The 17,011-nt window shown below is 39.5% G+C and overlaps 1 protein-coding gene across 1 annotated transcript in view; it reads right to left on the bottom strand.

Annotated features, from left to right (window-relative positions):
* Nucleotides 1-9,163, bottom strand: part of ACAT1 (acetyl-CoA acetyltransferase 1) — a 31,173-nt gene extending 22,010 nt beyond the window's left edge. The window contains exon 1 of the mRNA XM_069554954.1: nt 8,856-9,163. Within this exon, the coding sequence (XP_069411055.1) occupies nt 8,856-9,050 (195 nt within the window). The 5' untranslated portion in view covers nt 9,051-9,163. The remainder of the gene's footprint in view (nt 1-8,855) is intronic.
* Nucleotides 9,164-17,011: the final 7,848 nt, after the last annotated feature.

The following is a 17,011-nucleotide window of genomic DNA, read 5'->3' as shown; positions in this document are numbered from 1 at the left end:
GACAAATAGATTCAAGGGATTAGATCTGATAGACTGAGTGCCTGAAGAACTATGGATGAGGTTCCTGACACTTGTACAAGAGGCAGTGATCAAAACCCACCCCAAAAAAAGAAATGCAAAAAGGCAAAATGGTTGTCTGAGGAGGCTTTACAAATAGCTGAGAAAAAAAGAGAAGTGAAAGGAAACAGAGAAAAGTAAAGATATATCCACCTGATTGCAGAGTTCCAAAGAATAGCAAGGAGAGACAAGTAAGCACTCCTAAGTGAACAATGCAAAGAAATAGAGGAAAACAATCGAATGGGAAAGACCCGAGTTCTCATCAAGAAAATTAGAGATACCAAGAAAAAATTTTATGCAAAGATGCAACGATGGGCATATAGAAGATAGAAATGGTATATAGACCTAACAGAAGCAGAAGATAATTTTAAAACAGCTGGCAATAATACACAGAAGAACTATACAAGAGAGATCTTAATGACCCAGATAACCACAATTGTGTGATCACTCACCAAGAGCTACTCAAGCTAGAGTGCAAAGTCAAGTGGGCCTTAGGAAGCATCACTAAGAACAAAGCTAGGGTAAGTCATGGAATTCCACCTAAACTATTTCAAATCCTAAAAGATGATACTGTTAAAGTGCTGCACTCAATGTGCCAGCAAAATGTGGAAAACTCAGCAGTGGTCACAGGACTAGAAACAGTCAATTTTCATTCCAGTCCCAAAGATGGGGAATGCCAAAGAATGTTCAAAGTACAGCACAATTGCACTCATCTTACACGGCAGCAAAGTCATGCTCAAAATTATCCAAGATAGACTTCAACAGTACATGATCCAAAAAATGCCAGATGTTCAAGCTGGATTTAGGAAAGGCAGAGGAACCAGAGATCAAATTGCCAACATCCGCTGAATCATAGAAAAAGCAAGGGAGTCCCAGAAAAACATCTACATCTCCTTTATTGACTAGGTTAAAGCCTTTGACTTTGTGGATCACATCAAATTGTGGAAAATTCTTCAAGAGATGCGAATACCAGACCACCTTACTTGCCTCCTGAGAAATCTGTATGCAGGTCAAGAAGCAAAAATTAGAACTGGACATGGAACAATGGACTGGTTCCAAATTGGGAAAGGTTTATGTCAAGGTTGTATATTGTCACCCTGCTTTTTTAAAGTATATGCAGAGTACACTGTGCAAAATGCCAGGCTGGATGATGCACAAGCTGGAATCAAGGTTGCCAGGAGAAATATCAATAACCTCAGATATACAAATGAACACTTTAATGGCAGAAAGCAAAGAAGAACTAAAGAGCCTCTTGATGAAAGTGAAAGAGAGTGAAAAAGTTGGCTTAAAGCTCAACATTCAAAAAATTAAGATCATGGCATTCTGTCCCATCATTTCATGGCAAATAGATGGGGAAACAATGGAAACAGTGACAGACTTTATTTTCTTGAGCTCCAAAATCACTGCTGATAGTGACTGTAGCCATGAAATTAATTAAAGATACATGCTCCTTGGAAGAAAAGCTATGACCAACCTAGACAACATATTAAAAAGCAAAGACATTACTTTACCAACAAAGGTCCATATAGTCAAAGCTATGGTTTTTCCAGTAATCATGTATGGATGTGAGAGTTGGACCATAAAGAAAGCTGAGTGCCAAAAAATTGATGCTTTTGAACTGCAGTGTTTGAAAAGACTTTTGAGAGTCCCTTGAACTTCAAGGAGATCAATCCTGTCAATCCTAAAGGAAATCAGTCCTGAACACTCACTGGAAGGACTGATGCTGAAGCTGAAGCTCCAATACTCTGGACACCTAATGTGAAGAACTGACTCATTGGAAAAGACCCTGATTCCAGGAAAGACTGAAGGCAGGAGGAGAAAGGGACAACAGAGGATGAGATGGTTGGATGGCAGCACTGACTCGATGGACATGAGTTTGAGCAGGCTCTGGGAGTTGGTGATGGACAGGGAAGCCAGGCATGCACATTCCATGGTGCTGCAGAGTCAGACATGACTGAACTGAACAGGATCGTGTGCTATGTGAGCTTAGTCACTCAGTCTCGTCTGACACTTTGTGACCCTATGGGCTGCAGCCCACCAGGCTTCTTTGTCCATGGGGATTCTCCAGGCAAAAATACTGGAGTGGGTTGCCATGCCCTCTTCCAGGGAGTTTTCCCTACCCAGGGATAGAACCCAGGTCTCGCATAAAGAACCTGCAGGCAGATTCTTTACTGACTGAGCCACCTGAGAAGTCCTATGTATGTAGGATCATACACATCAATAATTACCTTAAGTGTAAATGGATTAAATGCACCAACCAAAAGACATAGTTGGGTGGATAAAAAAAATAAGACCCATATATATGCTCTCTACAAGAGACCCACCTCAAACCTATGGACACTTTCAGACTGAAAGTAAGGGGATGGGAGAAAGTATTTCATGCAAATGGAAATCATAAGAAAGCTAGAGCAGCAACATTCATATCCAACAAAATAGATTTTCAAACAAAGACTGCTATAAGAGACAAAGAAGGACAGTACATAATGATCAAGGGTTCAACCTAAGAATAAGATATAACAATTATAAATATATAAGCACCCAACATAGGAGCACCTCAATATGTAAGGCAAATACAAACAAACATAAAGGCACAAACTGACAGTAACATGATAATGGAGTGGACTCTAATACCCCAATTTCATCAATGGACAGATGATCCAAACAGAAAATCAATAAGGAAATTCAGGCCTTAACTGACACTTTAGATGAATTAGACTTAATTGATATTTATAGAGCATTCCATGCAAAAGCAGCAGACTACTCATTCTTCTCAAGTGCACAAGGAACATTCTCAAGGATTGACCACATGCTGGGCCACAAGGCAAGCCTTAGTAAATTTAAGAAAACTGAAATCATATCAAGCATCTTTTCTGATCACAACAACACTATGAGATTAAACAAGGAAAAAAACTCTAAGAAACACAAACACTTGGTGGCTAAACAGTATGCTACTAAACAACCACTGGATCACTGAAGAAATCAAAGAAGAAGAAGAAAAACAAAAAAATCTAGAGACAAATGAAAATGAAAGCAGGAGAAGGAAATGGCAACCCACTCCAGTATTCTTGCCTGGAGAATCCCATGGGCAGTGGAACCTGATGGGCTACAGTCCATGGGATCACAAAAAGTCAGACACAACTTAGTAACTAAACAGGAAGAAGTAATGTAAATCCTAGAAACTAATTTAACCAAACGTTGGTAATTTCAGATGGAGTTGGGAAGAGAGAGAGATTTAGAGGAAGTTAATCATTTCTGTTTTAAGATAGAATAGTATAAGCATGGAAATAGGAAAGGAGATCCAAAAGAGACAAATATGAACTGAAAATAGATGCTTCTAAGAAACCAAGCACAGGTCCTAAGGTCTTTGATTGCTATTTGACTTGCTAGGTTATATGATTGTTTCAATGTAATAAAAACAAAACTCAAGTGTTAAAAAATGTATCTTCAGAGTAAAGATGATATCAAGTTTTCTATAAGAATGAAGGGGTATTTGCTTAACATTTCTAAAGACTATTCAAATTATTTCCTCCAAAAAGAGGGTAGAGGAAATAATATTGAAATCTCACTTCTAGAAAAAAAGTGTTTGGTGCTTTAAAGACAGAATTGAATTAGAGCCATTGCTTTGTTTTTTCAACACCTCCCAAAGTGTCAAAATTCTTAGGATGCTCTAGGACATGTAGCTTTCCATACAATGAACTCTGTAAGGCCATAAACACTCTCATGTTTGTATCCCTATTGGTCTCAGAGCCCAGCGCAAGGTCTGGCACAGTCAGCCCTCCCTGATGTTGAATAAAGGAAAACTGAAGAAGCATTTTATAAATAAAATCGTTCAGACTTTCTAAAAAAAAAAAAAAGAAAATGAAAGCACAATGGTCCAAAACTTATGGGATGCAGCTAAAGCAATTCTAAGAGGGAAGTTTAGAGCAATAAAATCTTACCGCAAGAAACAAGATAAATATCAACAATCTAACCTTATACCTAAAACAACTAGAGAAAGAAGAACAAACATAAAGTTAGTAGAGAGAAGGAAATCATAAAGATCAGAGAAGAATTAAATGAAATAGAGACAAAGAAAACAATCTCAGAGATCAATAAAGCTAAAAGCTGGTTCTTTGAAAAGATAAAGAAAATTTATAAACCATTAGCCAGACTCATCCAAAAAAAAGGGAGAGGAGTCAAATCAGTAAAACTGAAAATGAAGCTACAGCTGACTCCACAGAAATACCCAGGGTCATAAGGGACTACTATGAACACTGTATGCCAATAAAACCGACACATGGAAGAAATGCACAAATTCTTAGAAAGGTACAGTCTCCCTAGGATGAACCAGGAAGAAACAGAAAATATAAACAGGCCAATCAGAAGCACTAAAATTGAAACAAACAATGATTAAAAACCTCCCAACAAACAAAAGTCTAGGACCCTACAGCTTGACAGGTGAATTTTTATCAAATATTTAGAGAAGAGTTAACACCTATCCTTCTGAAACTGTTCCAAAAAGTTGCAGGGAAGGAAAACTTCCAAACTCATTTTATGAGGCCACCATCCCCCCAAAACCAGACAGATACCACAAAAAAAATTTTACAGGACAGGATCACTGATGAACATAGATTCCAAAATCCTCAACAAAATACTAACAATTCATATCCAAAAATACATTAAAAAGATCATACACCATGATCAGAGATCATGATCTCCGGTATCCATCCAAGAGATGTAAGGATTTTTCAACATCCCCAAATCAATAAATGTGATACACCACATCAACAAATTGAAGAATGAAAACCATATGATCATTCAGTGGATGCAGAAAAAGTTTCTGATAAAATTCATCACCCATTTATGATAAAAAAAACTCTCCAGAAAGTGGGCATAAAGGCTATATCCCTCAACATAATAAAGGCCAGACATGACAAATCTACAGCTAGCATCATCCTCAGTGGTGAAAAGCTGAACACATTCCCTCTAAGACTAAGAACAAAATAAACATGAAAAGGACCATTTTTATTCAACATCATTTTGGACATCCTAGCTAGAGCAATCAGAGAAGAAAAAGAGGTAAAGGGAATCCAAATTGGAAAAGAAGTTAATCTGTCACTGCGTGCAGATGACAGAATACTATACACAGAAGACCCTAAAGATGCCACCAGAAAACTACTATAACTCATCAATGAATTTGGTAATTGGAGGTTACAAAATTAATACACAGAAAACCGTTGCATTTCTATACACTAACAACAAAAGATCAGAAAGAGAAATTCAAGAAGAATTCCATTTACCATTGCATCAAAAAGAATAAAATACCTAGGAATAAAGCTACCTAAGGAGACAAAAGACCTGTACTCTGAAAACTATATGATGCTGATGAAAGAAATTAAAGAAGATATACACAGATAGAAATATATACCTTTTTAGTGGATTGGAAAAATCAATACTGTCAAAATGACTAATGTCCAAGGCAATCTACAGCTTCAATGAAACCCCTAACAAATTACCAATGACATTTTTCACAGAACTAGAAAAAAAAGTCTCACAATTTGTATGGAGACATAAAAGACCCCAAACAGTCAGAGCAATGTTGAAAAAGAAAAAGGGAGCTGGAGGACTCAGACTCCTAACTTCAGACTATACTGCAAAGCTACAAGTCATCAAAACAGTATGGCAGTGGCATAAAAATAGAAATATAGCTCAATGGAATAGGATAGAAAACCCAGAAATAAGCCCATGCCTCTATGGTCAATTTATCTATGACAAAGCCAATTCTACACAATGTTGGAAAGAATCTCATCAACAAATGATGCTGGGAAAACTGGACAGTCACATGTAAAAAAAATGAAATTAGATCATTTCTTAACTCCAAATACAAAAATAAGCTCAAAATGGATTGAGACCTAAATGTGATACTGGACACTGTAAAACCCCTAGAGGAAAACATAGGCAGACTGTCTGATATAACTCACAGCAACATCTTTTTTGATGCATCTCCCATAATAATGGGGGAAAAAAGCAAAAATAAACAAATGGGACCTACTTAAACTCAAAAGCTTTTGCACAGCAAAGGAAACAATAAACAAAATGAAAATACAACCCACAGACTGGGCAAAAAGTGCAAGTGACGTGACCTTTAAGGGATTGGTCTCCAAAATTTACAAACAGCCTAGGACGCTTAAAAATAGCATAAAAAAACATAATCCACTCAAAAAATTGGAGACAACCTGAATAAACATTTATCCAAAGAGGACAAAACGATAGGCACATGAAAAGATGTTTAACATTGCTAGTTATTAGAGAAATGCAACTCAATACTACAATGAGATACCACTTCACACAAGTCAAAATGGCTATCATCAAAAAATCCACAAACAACAAATGTTGGAAAGGTTATGGAGAGAAGGGACTCCTCCTTCCGCTGTTGGTGAGAATGTAAACTGGTACAGCCACTATGGAGAACAGTATGGAGGTTCCTTAAACAGCTAAAGACAGAACTACCATATGCCCCTCCAATTCCACTCCTGGAATTGATGATCCAAAAGGATACACATATCCCAATGTTCATTGAAGCACTGTTTACAATAGCCAAGACATGGAAGAAGCCTAAATGCCTGTCAACAAAGGAAGAGATAAAGAAGATGTGGTACATATATACAATGGAATATCACTCAGCCACTAAAAAGAATGAAATAATGCCATTTGCAGCAACATGGATGGACCTAAAAGTAAGTCAGAGAAGGAGAAATATCATATGGCATCCCTTATACATGGAATCTAAAAAAAAAAAAAAACTATACAAATGAAGTTACTTACAAAACAGAAAGAGACTCAGAGACTTAGAAAATAAATTATAGTTCTGTGGGGAGGGTGGGAGAAGATAGATAGGGACTTTGGGAAGGTCATGTACATACTGCTACATTTTAAATGGATAACCAACAAAGACCTATTGTGTAGTACATGGAACTCTGCTCAACAGTTATGTGCCAGTCTGGATGGAGTGGGCTTTGGGTGAGAATGGATACACCTCTATGCAATGTTGAGTTCCTTCGCTCTTCACCTGAAACTACCACAACATTGTTAACTGGCTATACCTCAATACAAAATAAAAAGCTTAAGGTTAAAAAAAAAAAGAAAATTAACTTGGTTCAAAACAGCAAGACAGGAGTTTCAAGGAGGGAATAATCAACAGTGTCAAGAATACTGGAGTGGGTTGCCATTTCCTTCTCCAGGGGATCTTCCTGACCCAGGGATTGAACACCACCTCTCCTGCACTGCAGGCAGATTCTTCACGGACTGAACTACCAGGGAAGTCCCACAGAGTTACCAGGGAAGCCCCATTAACACTGTCAAATATAGTATAAAGAAAGGTCAAGAAGAAGAAACACAGGAAATGAAATGCACTGATATCCTTCAGTTGAGTAGTTTAGAAATCTAACTGCAGAGGTTTAAAGGGAAATGGATGTAAACAAGGGTGACAAGGAGGACTACTCTTTTGACCATAAGAAAAAAGCAATTCCAGTTGGAAAGCAAAAAACTCTGATTAAGTCCATAAAAGTTTGTTGCCGATTAAGGGAGATCTGTGTGTTTTCGAAGGCAAACGAGAAAAAGCCAGTTAACAGGTTACAGATTACCTTTCACTCCACAAAACGGCACGGAATACTGAAAATCCTGTTAAAACAAACTGTATCTCCATGCTTCAGTATATGACCACTTAAGTAATAAATGAACACCACAACTCACACTCTATATAATCTTCATTTTTCTCATCAGCAACATTTGTGTTTGATTTTGAGCTGTTAATTAAACTAAATTAAGACGGTTCCGCACTTCGTTTATGTTTTTTTACAAACTTACGTACCTATTTTCACCTAATTCACCTAGTAAACTCTGGTTTGAAACTTAGGTTATGCTGACTTCTATTATCTCAGTCACCCAGGATTAATTTTAGACTTTTCCTTTTCCCTTGGTTCTTCACTCTCACTCTGCATTTGACAAGTTCTATATTTATTCTCTCACAATCTCTTGCGATTTCCCCCCACTTCAATCGTCCTAGACCTCTAACTACGACAATAACAAAAATATAAACGGTCCTCATTGACTTAAGTCAAACTCAAACTCTTAACAATAGAACTAGATTTCAAACTTTACTGCTCCAACCGAACTAGAAAAGTCACGCCTCACAACCACACTCTGAAATTCTAGACCTACTCCTTGGCTTTTGCCAGACCCTAAACCTGTGATGCGAGCTAGCTTGATGGAAAATAGTAGATTCTTCCAAGGCTGTCGCTCCTGTGTTTCCTAAGCACAACAAGCCAGAACAGAAACAAGGCTTTGGACGCCCTTGGTACGTAAGCGCTACGCATCAAGAAACCGAGAAGCTGTTTATTTTCCCTAATAGGTCTGAAGTTGCTCCGAGTTGACACATCGATTTATTATCACTCTGTAAACCCAAAATGACTACCTACGGCATCAAATTAAAACCTCTTGACAGTAACGTTCACAGATATGTTTCCAAAAACAGCTGGGAAGCAGTTTTACCGGACTTCGCTACCCGTCAGGGAAGGTCGAGACCAAGTCCCGGACCTTTCTGCGCGTCAAAACACCTGCACGCTTTGACACTAGAAAGCAACGCCTACACTCCGACAGGGCCGCGGCGAATGGAAGCGCTGCCCAGGAGCCTGCGCTTCAGGACGCGAGCGCAGGGTTCGGGGCGGGGGCGGAGGTCTTCCCGAGGCCCGCACTGAGGGCTCCTTCCGGCCGCGCGGCCGCAGCCAAGGCCTCACGAAGCGAGTCCCAGCCCCTCTCACCTGCACCCGCCTCTGAAGCAGGAGGCCGCGCCCGCACGCGCCGCGCCGCAGAAGAGCCGCTAACACAGGCATGACCGCCTTCTGTCTCCGGCTTAGAAGGGCAGGCAGGCGCGGCGCGGCGCGACCCCGACTCAGCTCCTTCCGCTGCACCGCCTCTTCCAATAGCAGCCTCGGACCGCGACGGCCGGCGGCCATTGGCCGGCAGCGGAGGCGGGGTCGGGCGGGGCCTGGCGCTGGAGCCGCAGAGCGGCCGGAGGCGCCTGTGCAAAAGCCGCCTGACGTGGCGCTGGGTTGGTTTCCTGCCACTTCTGACTGAGGCCCCGTGGTTTATGTGTAACCTGAGCCTGTTTTTCTCACTTATACAGGCAAAGCACAAAGGAAATTTATGAAAATATTTTTAAGCAATCCAGTTTAGCTTTTCACTTATGATAATTTTTCAATTGCTTAAGTAGGAGGACGAAGAGGAATAGAAAACATTAATGACTTTGAACAATTAGCTATATTAACCTTCATCAACACTCCATAAATTACATGTTATTATCTACTCTTTAACTAATGAGATAGCTCAGATACAAAGAAGTTAATGTTTTTTTGTCCATGATTGCGTGGAAAGTGGTAGAGGTGGGGTCTGGACTGGAATCATTATGTGGTATTGCTTTCTTATACATATTTCCAGAGAATGATAATGCTGTTAACTATGATTATTCTGGCTTTTAGGGAACCCATTGCTTAATTTTGGATCTTCAGCTGGAGAAAGCAAAACTTTGTTACTTTGTAACATTATTTTCCTTTATTATTTTTTTATATTTCTTTTGTTTTGCTGTTGTCGTTGTTGTTGTCTGGGGTTTTTTCCCGGGGTGGTGGGGGGGCGTCGTGGTCTGTGCCTCTTGTGGGATCTTTGTTCACCAACCAGGGATTGAAGCCAGGAAAGTGCAGAGTCCTAACCACTGGCGGACCAAGGAATTCTCTATATTTATTTTACGCAGAAGATAGGGGTATCCCGAGGACTTTACTTACCGCAAGGCAAACCCACGTTTTTCCTAAAGTAAAATCCCCACCCTTAATTAGGTTTTGTAACAAGTGGGAGATTGTATTTTTCAAAGTTGACCACACTTAAAGTTAGGGTTGACCTGAGCCCGGCAGCACTGAAAGCCTTTTAATTGCTCAGCCTCAAGATGGAAGGAACACAGAGTTAGCAAGAGAGACATCAGTGGTTTATTGGATAAGGAATCTTACACCAGAAGCAAGAGGGTTCTACAGAGACACACTCTTATGTGTGGCAGATGGCAGGTTGGCCGTGGCAAGAGTCTTCCCTGTCAGAAGAGGGAATTGTTACGAAGAAAATTGATATCAGGATGGCTCATTGGTTACCGGCAGAAGGGAAACCAGCAGAAGAGCACAACCCTCACTGCCCCTTTGATAAACCATCTTTGTGAAGTTGTTCTGATTTAAAGATTACAACAGTCAATAGCTGGGGTGGGGGCAACTATGTAGGCATTTACTGATCAGGTTCTATGATTAAGAGGCAAGATCAGTCAGGTGAGTAGGATGTAGCTGAAGCAGGGTCTGACTGTGAAGGGGATGTACAGCCAGCAAGAGAATGGCCATCTTGGATGGCCTAATCATACAATTAGCTCACCATACAAGTTCTTCTTTCAATATGACTTATGCTCACTCCTCCAATTAGAGGTGGGGTCTGTGTTCTCTCCTCCCAGGCTAGGTCTAGACAGAAATATGGATAAAGAAGTTTGTCTAATGATTCCAGTCCTCGGACTCCAAACTTCCCAGCTGAGACCCTAGACATCATGGAGCAGAGACCAGCCATCCCTTCCTGTGCCCTGTCTGAATTAATGATCCACAGGAACAAAGATAGAAAATAAATGGCTATTGTTTTAACCCATTACATTTTGGGATCATTTTTACATAGTAATAAATAAACACAGCACTCCTAACTTCCCCAGTCACCCAAGGTTGGTCCCTTAGAGTGAGGTGTGATGCCTCTGTATATCAATAGGCTATCAAATCCTGCTTCCTTCCTTTGAACGTCACACTGAAGTCTCCTCTCTTGCTGACCCTACTCTAGGCCAAGCACAAACATTTTCACACCTGCTGCTTTAATAGCTGTTGAAAGGAAATCATTACAATGTGTACCAGTTCCTTAATTGTGTTTGTGTGTGTGAAATGTACAAGATATATCCTATCTTTATCTGAAAAAGTTGAATTTTTAAAGAACTCAAAAAATTAAACAGCTAGTCTGGCCTAATAAACAAAGGCCAAGGCTGATAACTAGATATGGAAAAATAGCAAAAGATGACTGGTTATAATAATAGCTCTTTACATATTTCTAAGTATGGGGCATTTCTTTCACTGGTTAATTCACTTAATCTTCACAAATATTTCATGAATTAGGGAGTTTTATTGCTCACATTTTTATAAAGAAACAGATAAGTTATATAAATTGTCCAAGGTCACAGACCAAGTAATTAGTGATAGAGCTACAATCTGAACCCAGACTGTCTGGTTGCCAGGACTAAGCTCTTAACTCTACATTAGCTGTGCCTTAGAAGAATACTCTTAGAAGCACAGTGGGTCAACTTTGACTTTGCAATTCTGTTATTAAAAGCACTGTCAGGAAATATTGCCTCTATGTTGGACAGGATGACTTCTAGAGCAGTTCAAAGAGACTTAGGGGCAGTTGGGAGAGAAGGATAGCAAATATACTCCTGAACTACAACAGATAACTCCTTCAAACTTCAAAATATGAGCAGATTCAATACAAATATGAGCAGAAGGCCAAAATGTAGTTAACAATTTCATTTAAGAGTTTAGGATTTTGAAAAGTCAATTTTTTTAAAAAAAATAGGGAAAATCACTGCAATGCAAGTGTAAACGTTTGAGTGCTTTACACTTAGAACCTAAGTAAATAAAAACTAATTCTGAGTTTATTTACATTAATCAAAAAACATTAACTGGGAACCAATTCAGGATTAAAGCATAAAATTGAGATTTAGGGCAGAGAGGTAATTACTGAAGGTATTAGGTAGATGAAATTATCCAAAGAGTCTACAGAGAAAAAAATTTGGGGGAACACCTACTTTTAGGTGGAGGAGGACTTATCAGAGTAGATGGAGCAAGAATTATAAAAAGAAAGGTGTCAGAGAACCAGATTACTCTGTGAGCTAAGCCATGCTGCACTCTCCACGTCCACCTCTTTACACACCTGTGATAATTCCTCATTCACACCTTGGATATGAAGCAATAACTGCCCTGAGGGGAAGCAGATCCAAAGAAAACAGACAACAGGATGCTAAATTTTTTATTCCAAAATTCTGAAGTCACAGTTCAGGTAGAAGACAAGAAATATTTGAAAATCCATTTTTCCTACCCCTACCCAATACTAGTTAAGTAGAATTCAGGAGAGAAAGGCTAGAGCTGGAGAGGAAGCCAGAGGGAGGATCAGCCACTGATGAGTATCCCCAAGAAAAGGCCATGATCCCTGTCTCCTCCTAAAGTCCAACCACAGGGGAATGTGACAGAACCATCCCCTCTATACACACACACACACACAGGATCCTCCTAAAGTCCAACCACAGGGGAATGTGACAGAACCATCCCCTCTACACACACACGCATACAGGATTCATTCAGGATTATGAGGGAGAGATATCTGTTCCCTGATTCAAACCAGCTTATCTGAAAAAGTAGCCCACATGAGAACTCAAGGTTAAATGGAAGATTGAGGTGGTTGCTTAGGGTGTTTGGATATGAGGAGCCTAAAGTAGCCTTACAGAAAGTCCTCATGACACCAAAAGACCCCCAAACAGCTAAATGGATGATTTTTCTGTTATAGCTGTGAAGAGTACAGAAGTTAGCTGAACTGGAGTTGATGATCCTCGAGAGGCTCCACTACTGGGAAACTGGGCCCTACAAGTCTGGAGCCATTACCATGCTGGATATGAGACAGACTGGAATGGTATAATGCCCAGTATAGAAGAGGTGAAGCAAACAATCTTCAAAGCAACCTTTAACCTAGAATGTATTAAAAGATGACTGAATTTGACTGAATTTAAGTGAAAATGACTAGATTAAGGTTTCTTCCATGAGACAGAAATGAAGTGCTTAAATAAAAACAAGTCAATGGAGAAGGAACTGGCAACCCAGTCCAGCATTCTTGCCTGGGAAATCCCATGGACAGAGAAGTCTGGTGGGCTCCTCTATAGTCCATGGGATCACAAAGAGGTGGGTATGACTTGGCAACTAAATAACAACAAAGGAGCCAAAATAAAATATGGAAAGGCAAGTGACAAGAATTTTCAAGACTGGGGCTTTGGTTTTCTTTGTGTCTTATTCCATAACCTTTGGACAGGTTACTATTCATGCCAATGCTGCCTTTGGCACAGTAAGAACCTCTGAATCACAGACTGATCTACAGCTTGCACAATGTGAATCCATTCCATTCTGCAGTTTTAAGATTTGAGTCAAGGCCCTGGCTTGTTTTTATTGGGCATTACCGCTTAACTGCCCAAATAAAGTTTTAAAAAAAATTATTTTTTATTGAATGATAATTGCTTTACAACAAATAAAGCTTTTGATAATTAAAAAAGAAAACAATGAAGTTCGGTTTAAAGAGAATTAAAGGTTTTTTTATATATGAATTTATAACTTTTGAGTTATTCCTGTCACAGTAGATAACAGTATTCAGACACAGAGTCACTAACAAAGAGTAACATCTTTTGAAATGTACCTCATCTTAGATTCTAAGTTAACTACAGTTGTTAACCTAGCGAAAAAGTTAGGTGGAGATTTATGTCTTGGAAAGTATACTATCAATATTGATAAAATAAACCTTTTGGCCTCTTTCTCTTTGCAAACATCCATAACTACAGTCATAAGACCCAGGGTGCTCTTGTAGAAGTATAATTTAGTTTTAGAAACATTAGAACAATAGTTCTGTAACAGGGAACAAAGTGTAAAATAACAAAAATTTAAGAGTTTAGAAAAATCTGAGTGTTAGATTCAAATGCAAGGATGTTTGCTATTCACTTCTAATTAAATTCTTCTATAACAAGTAACTTCTGGGACTTTCCTAGTTGTCCAGTGGCTAAGACTTTGTGCTCCCAGTGCAGATCCCTAGTCAGGGAACTAAGATCCCACATATGGCAACTAAGCCCAGGCATCACCACTACTGAGCCCACATTCTCTAGAGCCCCCAGGCACCACAACAAGTGAGCCTGCATGCCCAAGGAAGACCCAGCACAGTCAAACAAGTAACTTCTATTATAGTTAGTCTGTTGGAATAACTTGTTGTACTAGGTTGGCTAGTGTCCCCCACAAATCCTGCCTGCTAATGACTTTATTCAGAAACATGGTTTGCAAATGTAATAAAGATGAGGTCATAGCCCTAAATACAATGGCTGATGTCCTTATAACGAGAGAGGGCACACACAAATGAGAGGGCCATGTCGAAGAGGCAGATTGGAGTGATTAATCTACAAAAAATGAAACACCAAGGAGTTCCAACCACCACCATAAGCTGGGAGAGAAGCAAGGAATATAGATTCTCCCTTAGAACCTACAGAAAGAGCCAACTCTGCCAACACCTGGATTTCAGACTTCCAGACTCCAGAACTCCAAAAAAACACATTTCTGTTGTTTTAAGTCACTCTGTTTGTGGTACTTGGTTATGGCTGCCATAGAAAACCAATCCTTATCTTTTCTATTTATATAACCCATAACCCACATTTTGTGAAATCCTGGGAAGGATAGAGCCAAAAGCTTCTTTATCAGACCTTTGGAAATGTATGTAATCCATTGTTGAAACAGTTTTCTAAGCCCAGTGTGAAGCTACTCCTGCCTCGGGTGCCAAATCAGCAAACTGAAACTTAGATAATATTCATGTCCCTGTAAATGCTCCACTTGCCCAGAAATAGAGTATATCAAGCCAGAAAATCCCCAATTGCAAGAATTTTTAATAACTTTCTTCTAAGTAAGAACAGATATGCAACCTCAGACAATTAAGCCAAATACTCTTTCCTTATTCCCTGATTGACCTAATAGCCTTATAAGGAAACCTCTGACCACCGAGCCAATCATGCGGTTTCCACGTTGCCACTTCTAAAGCTCTATAAAACTTGCTCTTGCCCCAAATCCCTCAGCAAGAGTGGTCCACTGCTTGTGAGGCACTCTATTCCCCTAATCCATGGCAACTTCATGTTTTCTTTTGAATAAAGGATATCAAAGTCATTATTAAGTTTATTTTTGTCATTTAACATGTATTTAAGAAAATGATTACAATAGGAAGATGCAGAATAGTAGCGAGGTCCTAGAAGTAACTTTCATATAATTTATCTTGGAATTTAGAACAAAAAGATACAAAATAAGATATTTTAGGAAATTTTTAATGATTTAAAGACAGAAATCCTACTTGTCTCAAGAATGACTTTTGAGCTTGTTCCATGTTCCTCCACCTTTGAGGATGGTTTGGTCTGCTCAACAGTGGTTCCCAAGCCTTTCAATTTTACAAGCAGTGGGTCCCCATTGAACAAGGAACTGCACTAAAAATGTGGGAAATTTTTTAAATTATGAAAATCTTCTCTGTTTTAGATTGGGGTAGCTCCTCAGCCATAGGCTAAAAGGAATAACTCAATTCATATCTGCTGGTGTCTTAGGCCTCAGCCATTGAGATATGAACACAAGAAAAAAATTAGACCTAGGCCAGTGGTCCAGAAATGCCACAGATTTAAAGCAAACAATCTTACTGACCACTACTTACCACTCTGTACATTTAGTCTACTTCCAAACATAGGCCAAGAAACAACCCAACAGCTAGTCCCCACTTACTTCGCCTGGTATACGCATACTATGAAATGTTCCTATTCATTCAGTGAATACAGTAGAAGTGAATACAAAGGTCAGGTTCTAGAGACACTACACAAGTAGAATCAATAATATGGTACAGGGAAGCAATTATCAGTTACACGATGGTTGCTAACCTGGGAGACGGAGACAGTTATTAAGTGGAGCAAGTCTGTGACAAAAGATGAGACGTTTAAGAAATAGCTGAAAATACACATTGATCAGTTGGGAGCGATTTGAGACAGTTTGGCACATCAACAGTCAGATAGAAGTTGAAGCCACAGAGGTAGATAAAACCACACAGGAAGAGCATGTAGCTCAGTGAGTAGAAATGGAAATGAAATTCTGGGGTGTGCAGGTAGAGGAAGAGCCAAACAATGAGAAAGCTAAGTGAGATAAATGTGGGACCAGGAGAGAATGGAATCTTGGAAGTCAAGAGATGAAACAAATTAACAACCAGGAGTGTTCAAGGTTCAAATGCTGTAAGGAGATCAAGTAAAAGGAAGATTGAAAATGAACTTCTGATTAAGCAATAGGAGGTCACTGATGACCTTGGCAAGAGGACCAGTGGGACATAAGCCAATGAGTAATAAGTAGAAGAAATAGAGACAGACTGTACTATTCTTTCAAGATGTTTGGCAGAAAATGGAGGGAGGAAAACAAGGTCATAACACGACCAAGGTAGTGGGACAACATTTTTTTTAAGGATGATGGATACTTGAATATATCTGTAAGCCAGTGATTCACAAACTTTAGTGCATCAGCCTCACTTGGAAGGCTTATTAAAATTCAGATTGCTCCGTGGCCCCCCATACGCTGAATGGTTGGGGTGGAGCTCAAGAACTTCACTTTTCCAACAAGTTCTTAAGTGATGATAACGCTGTTGGTCTGTGGACTAAAACTTTGAGAACCCCTGTTGTAGGCTAAGGAGGAAATAATCAGTGGAAGGATGTTTGGAAGATGTACAAAATGTTAAGTATCCTGATGGAAAACACAGAAGCACTTGAGTGAAAGCATAAAAACAGTTGGTCTTGAGTAGGAAGTGAGGCAGCCCTTCCTCTGAGATAGGTAGGCTGATGAAGATGTGCATTACCAGAGGTAAAGTTTAGAGGTAGAGAAGCAGGTTATGAAAGTGCATGTTTGAAAGTCTTATTTTCTTTGCTTATTTTCTCAAAGTAGAGTCATCTGCTGAGAACGGAGGAGGTAAGGTAGAGTGTTTGCGCGTGCTCAGTCTCTCAGTCGTGTCCGACTCTTAGTGACTCCAAGGACTGCAGCCCGCTGAGCTCTTCTGTCTGTGGGAT

The sequence above is a fragment of the Ovis canadensis genome, chromosome 15 (assembly GCF_042477335.2).
Source record: "Ovis canadensis isolate MfBH-ARS-UI-01 breed Bighorn chromosome 15, ARS-UI_OviCan_v2, whole genome shotgun sequence".
Lineage (NCBI taxonomy): Eukaryota > Metazoa > Chordata > Mammalia > Artiodactyla > Bovidae > Ovis > Ovis canadensis.
Note: the sequence above shows the minus strand (reverse complement) of the source record. Positions and strands in the feature narration are given on the sequence as shown.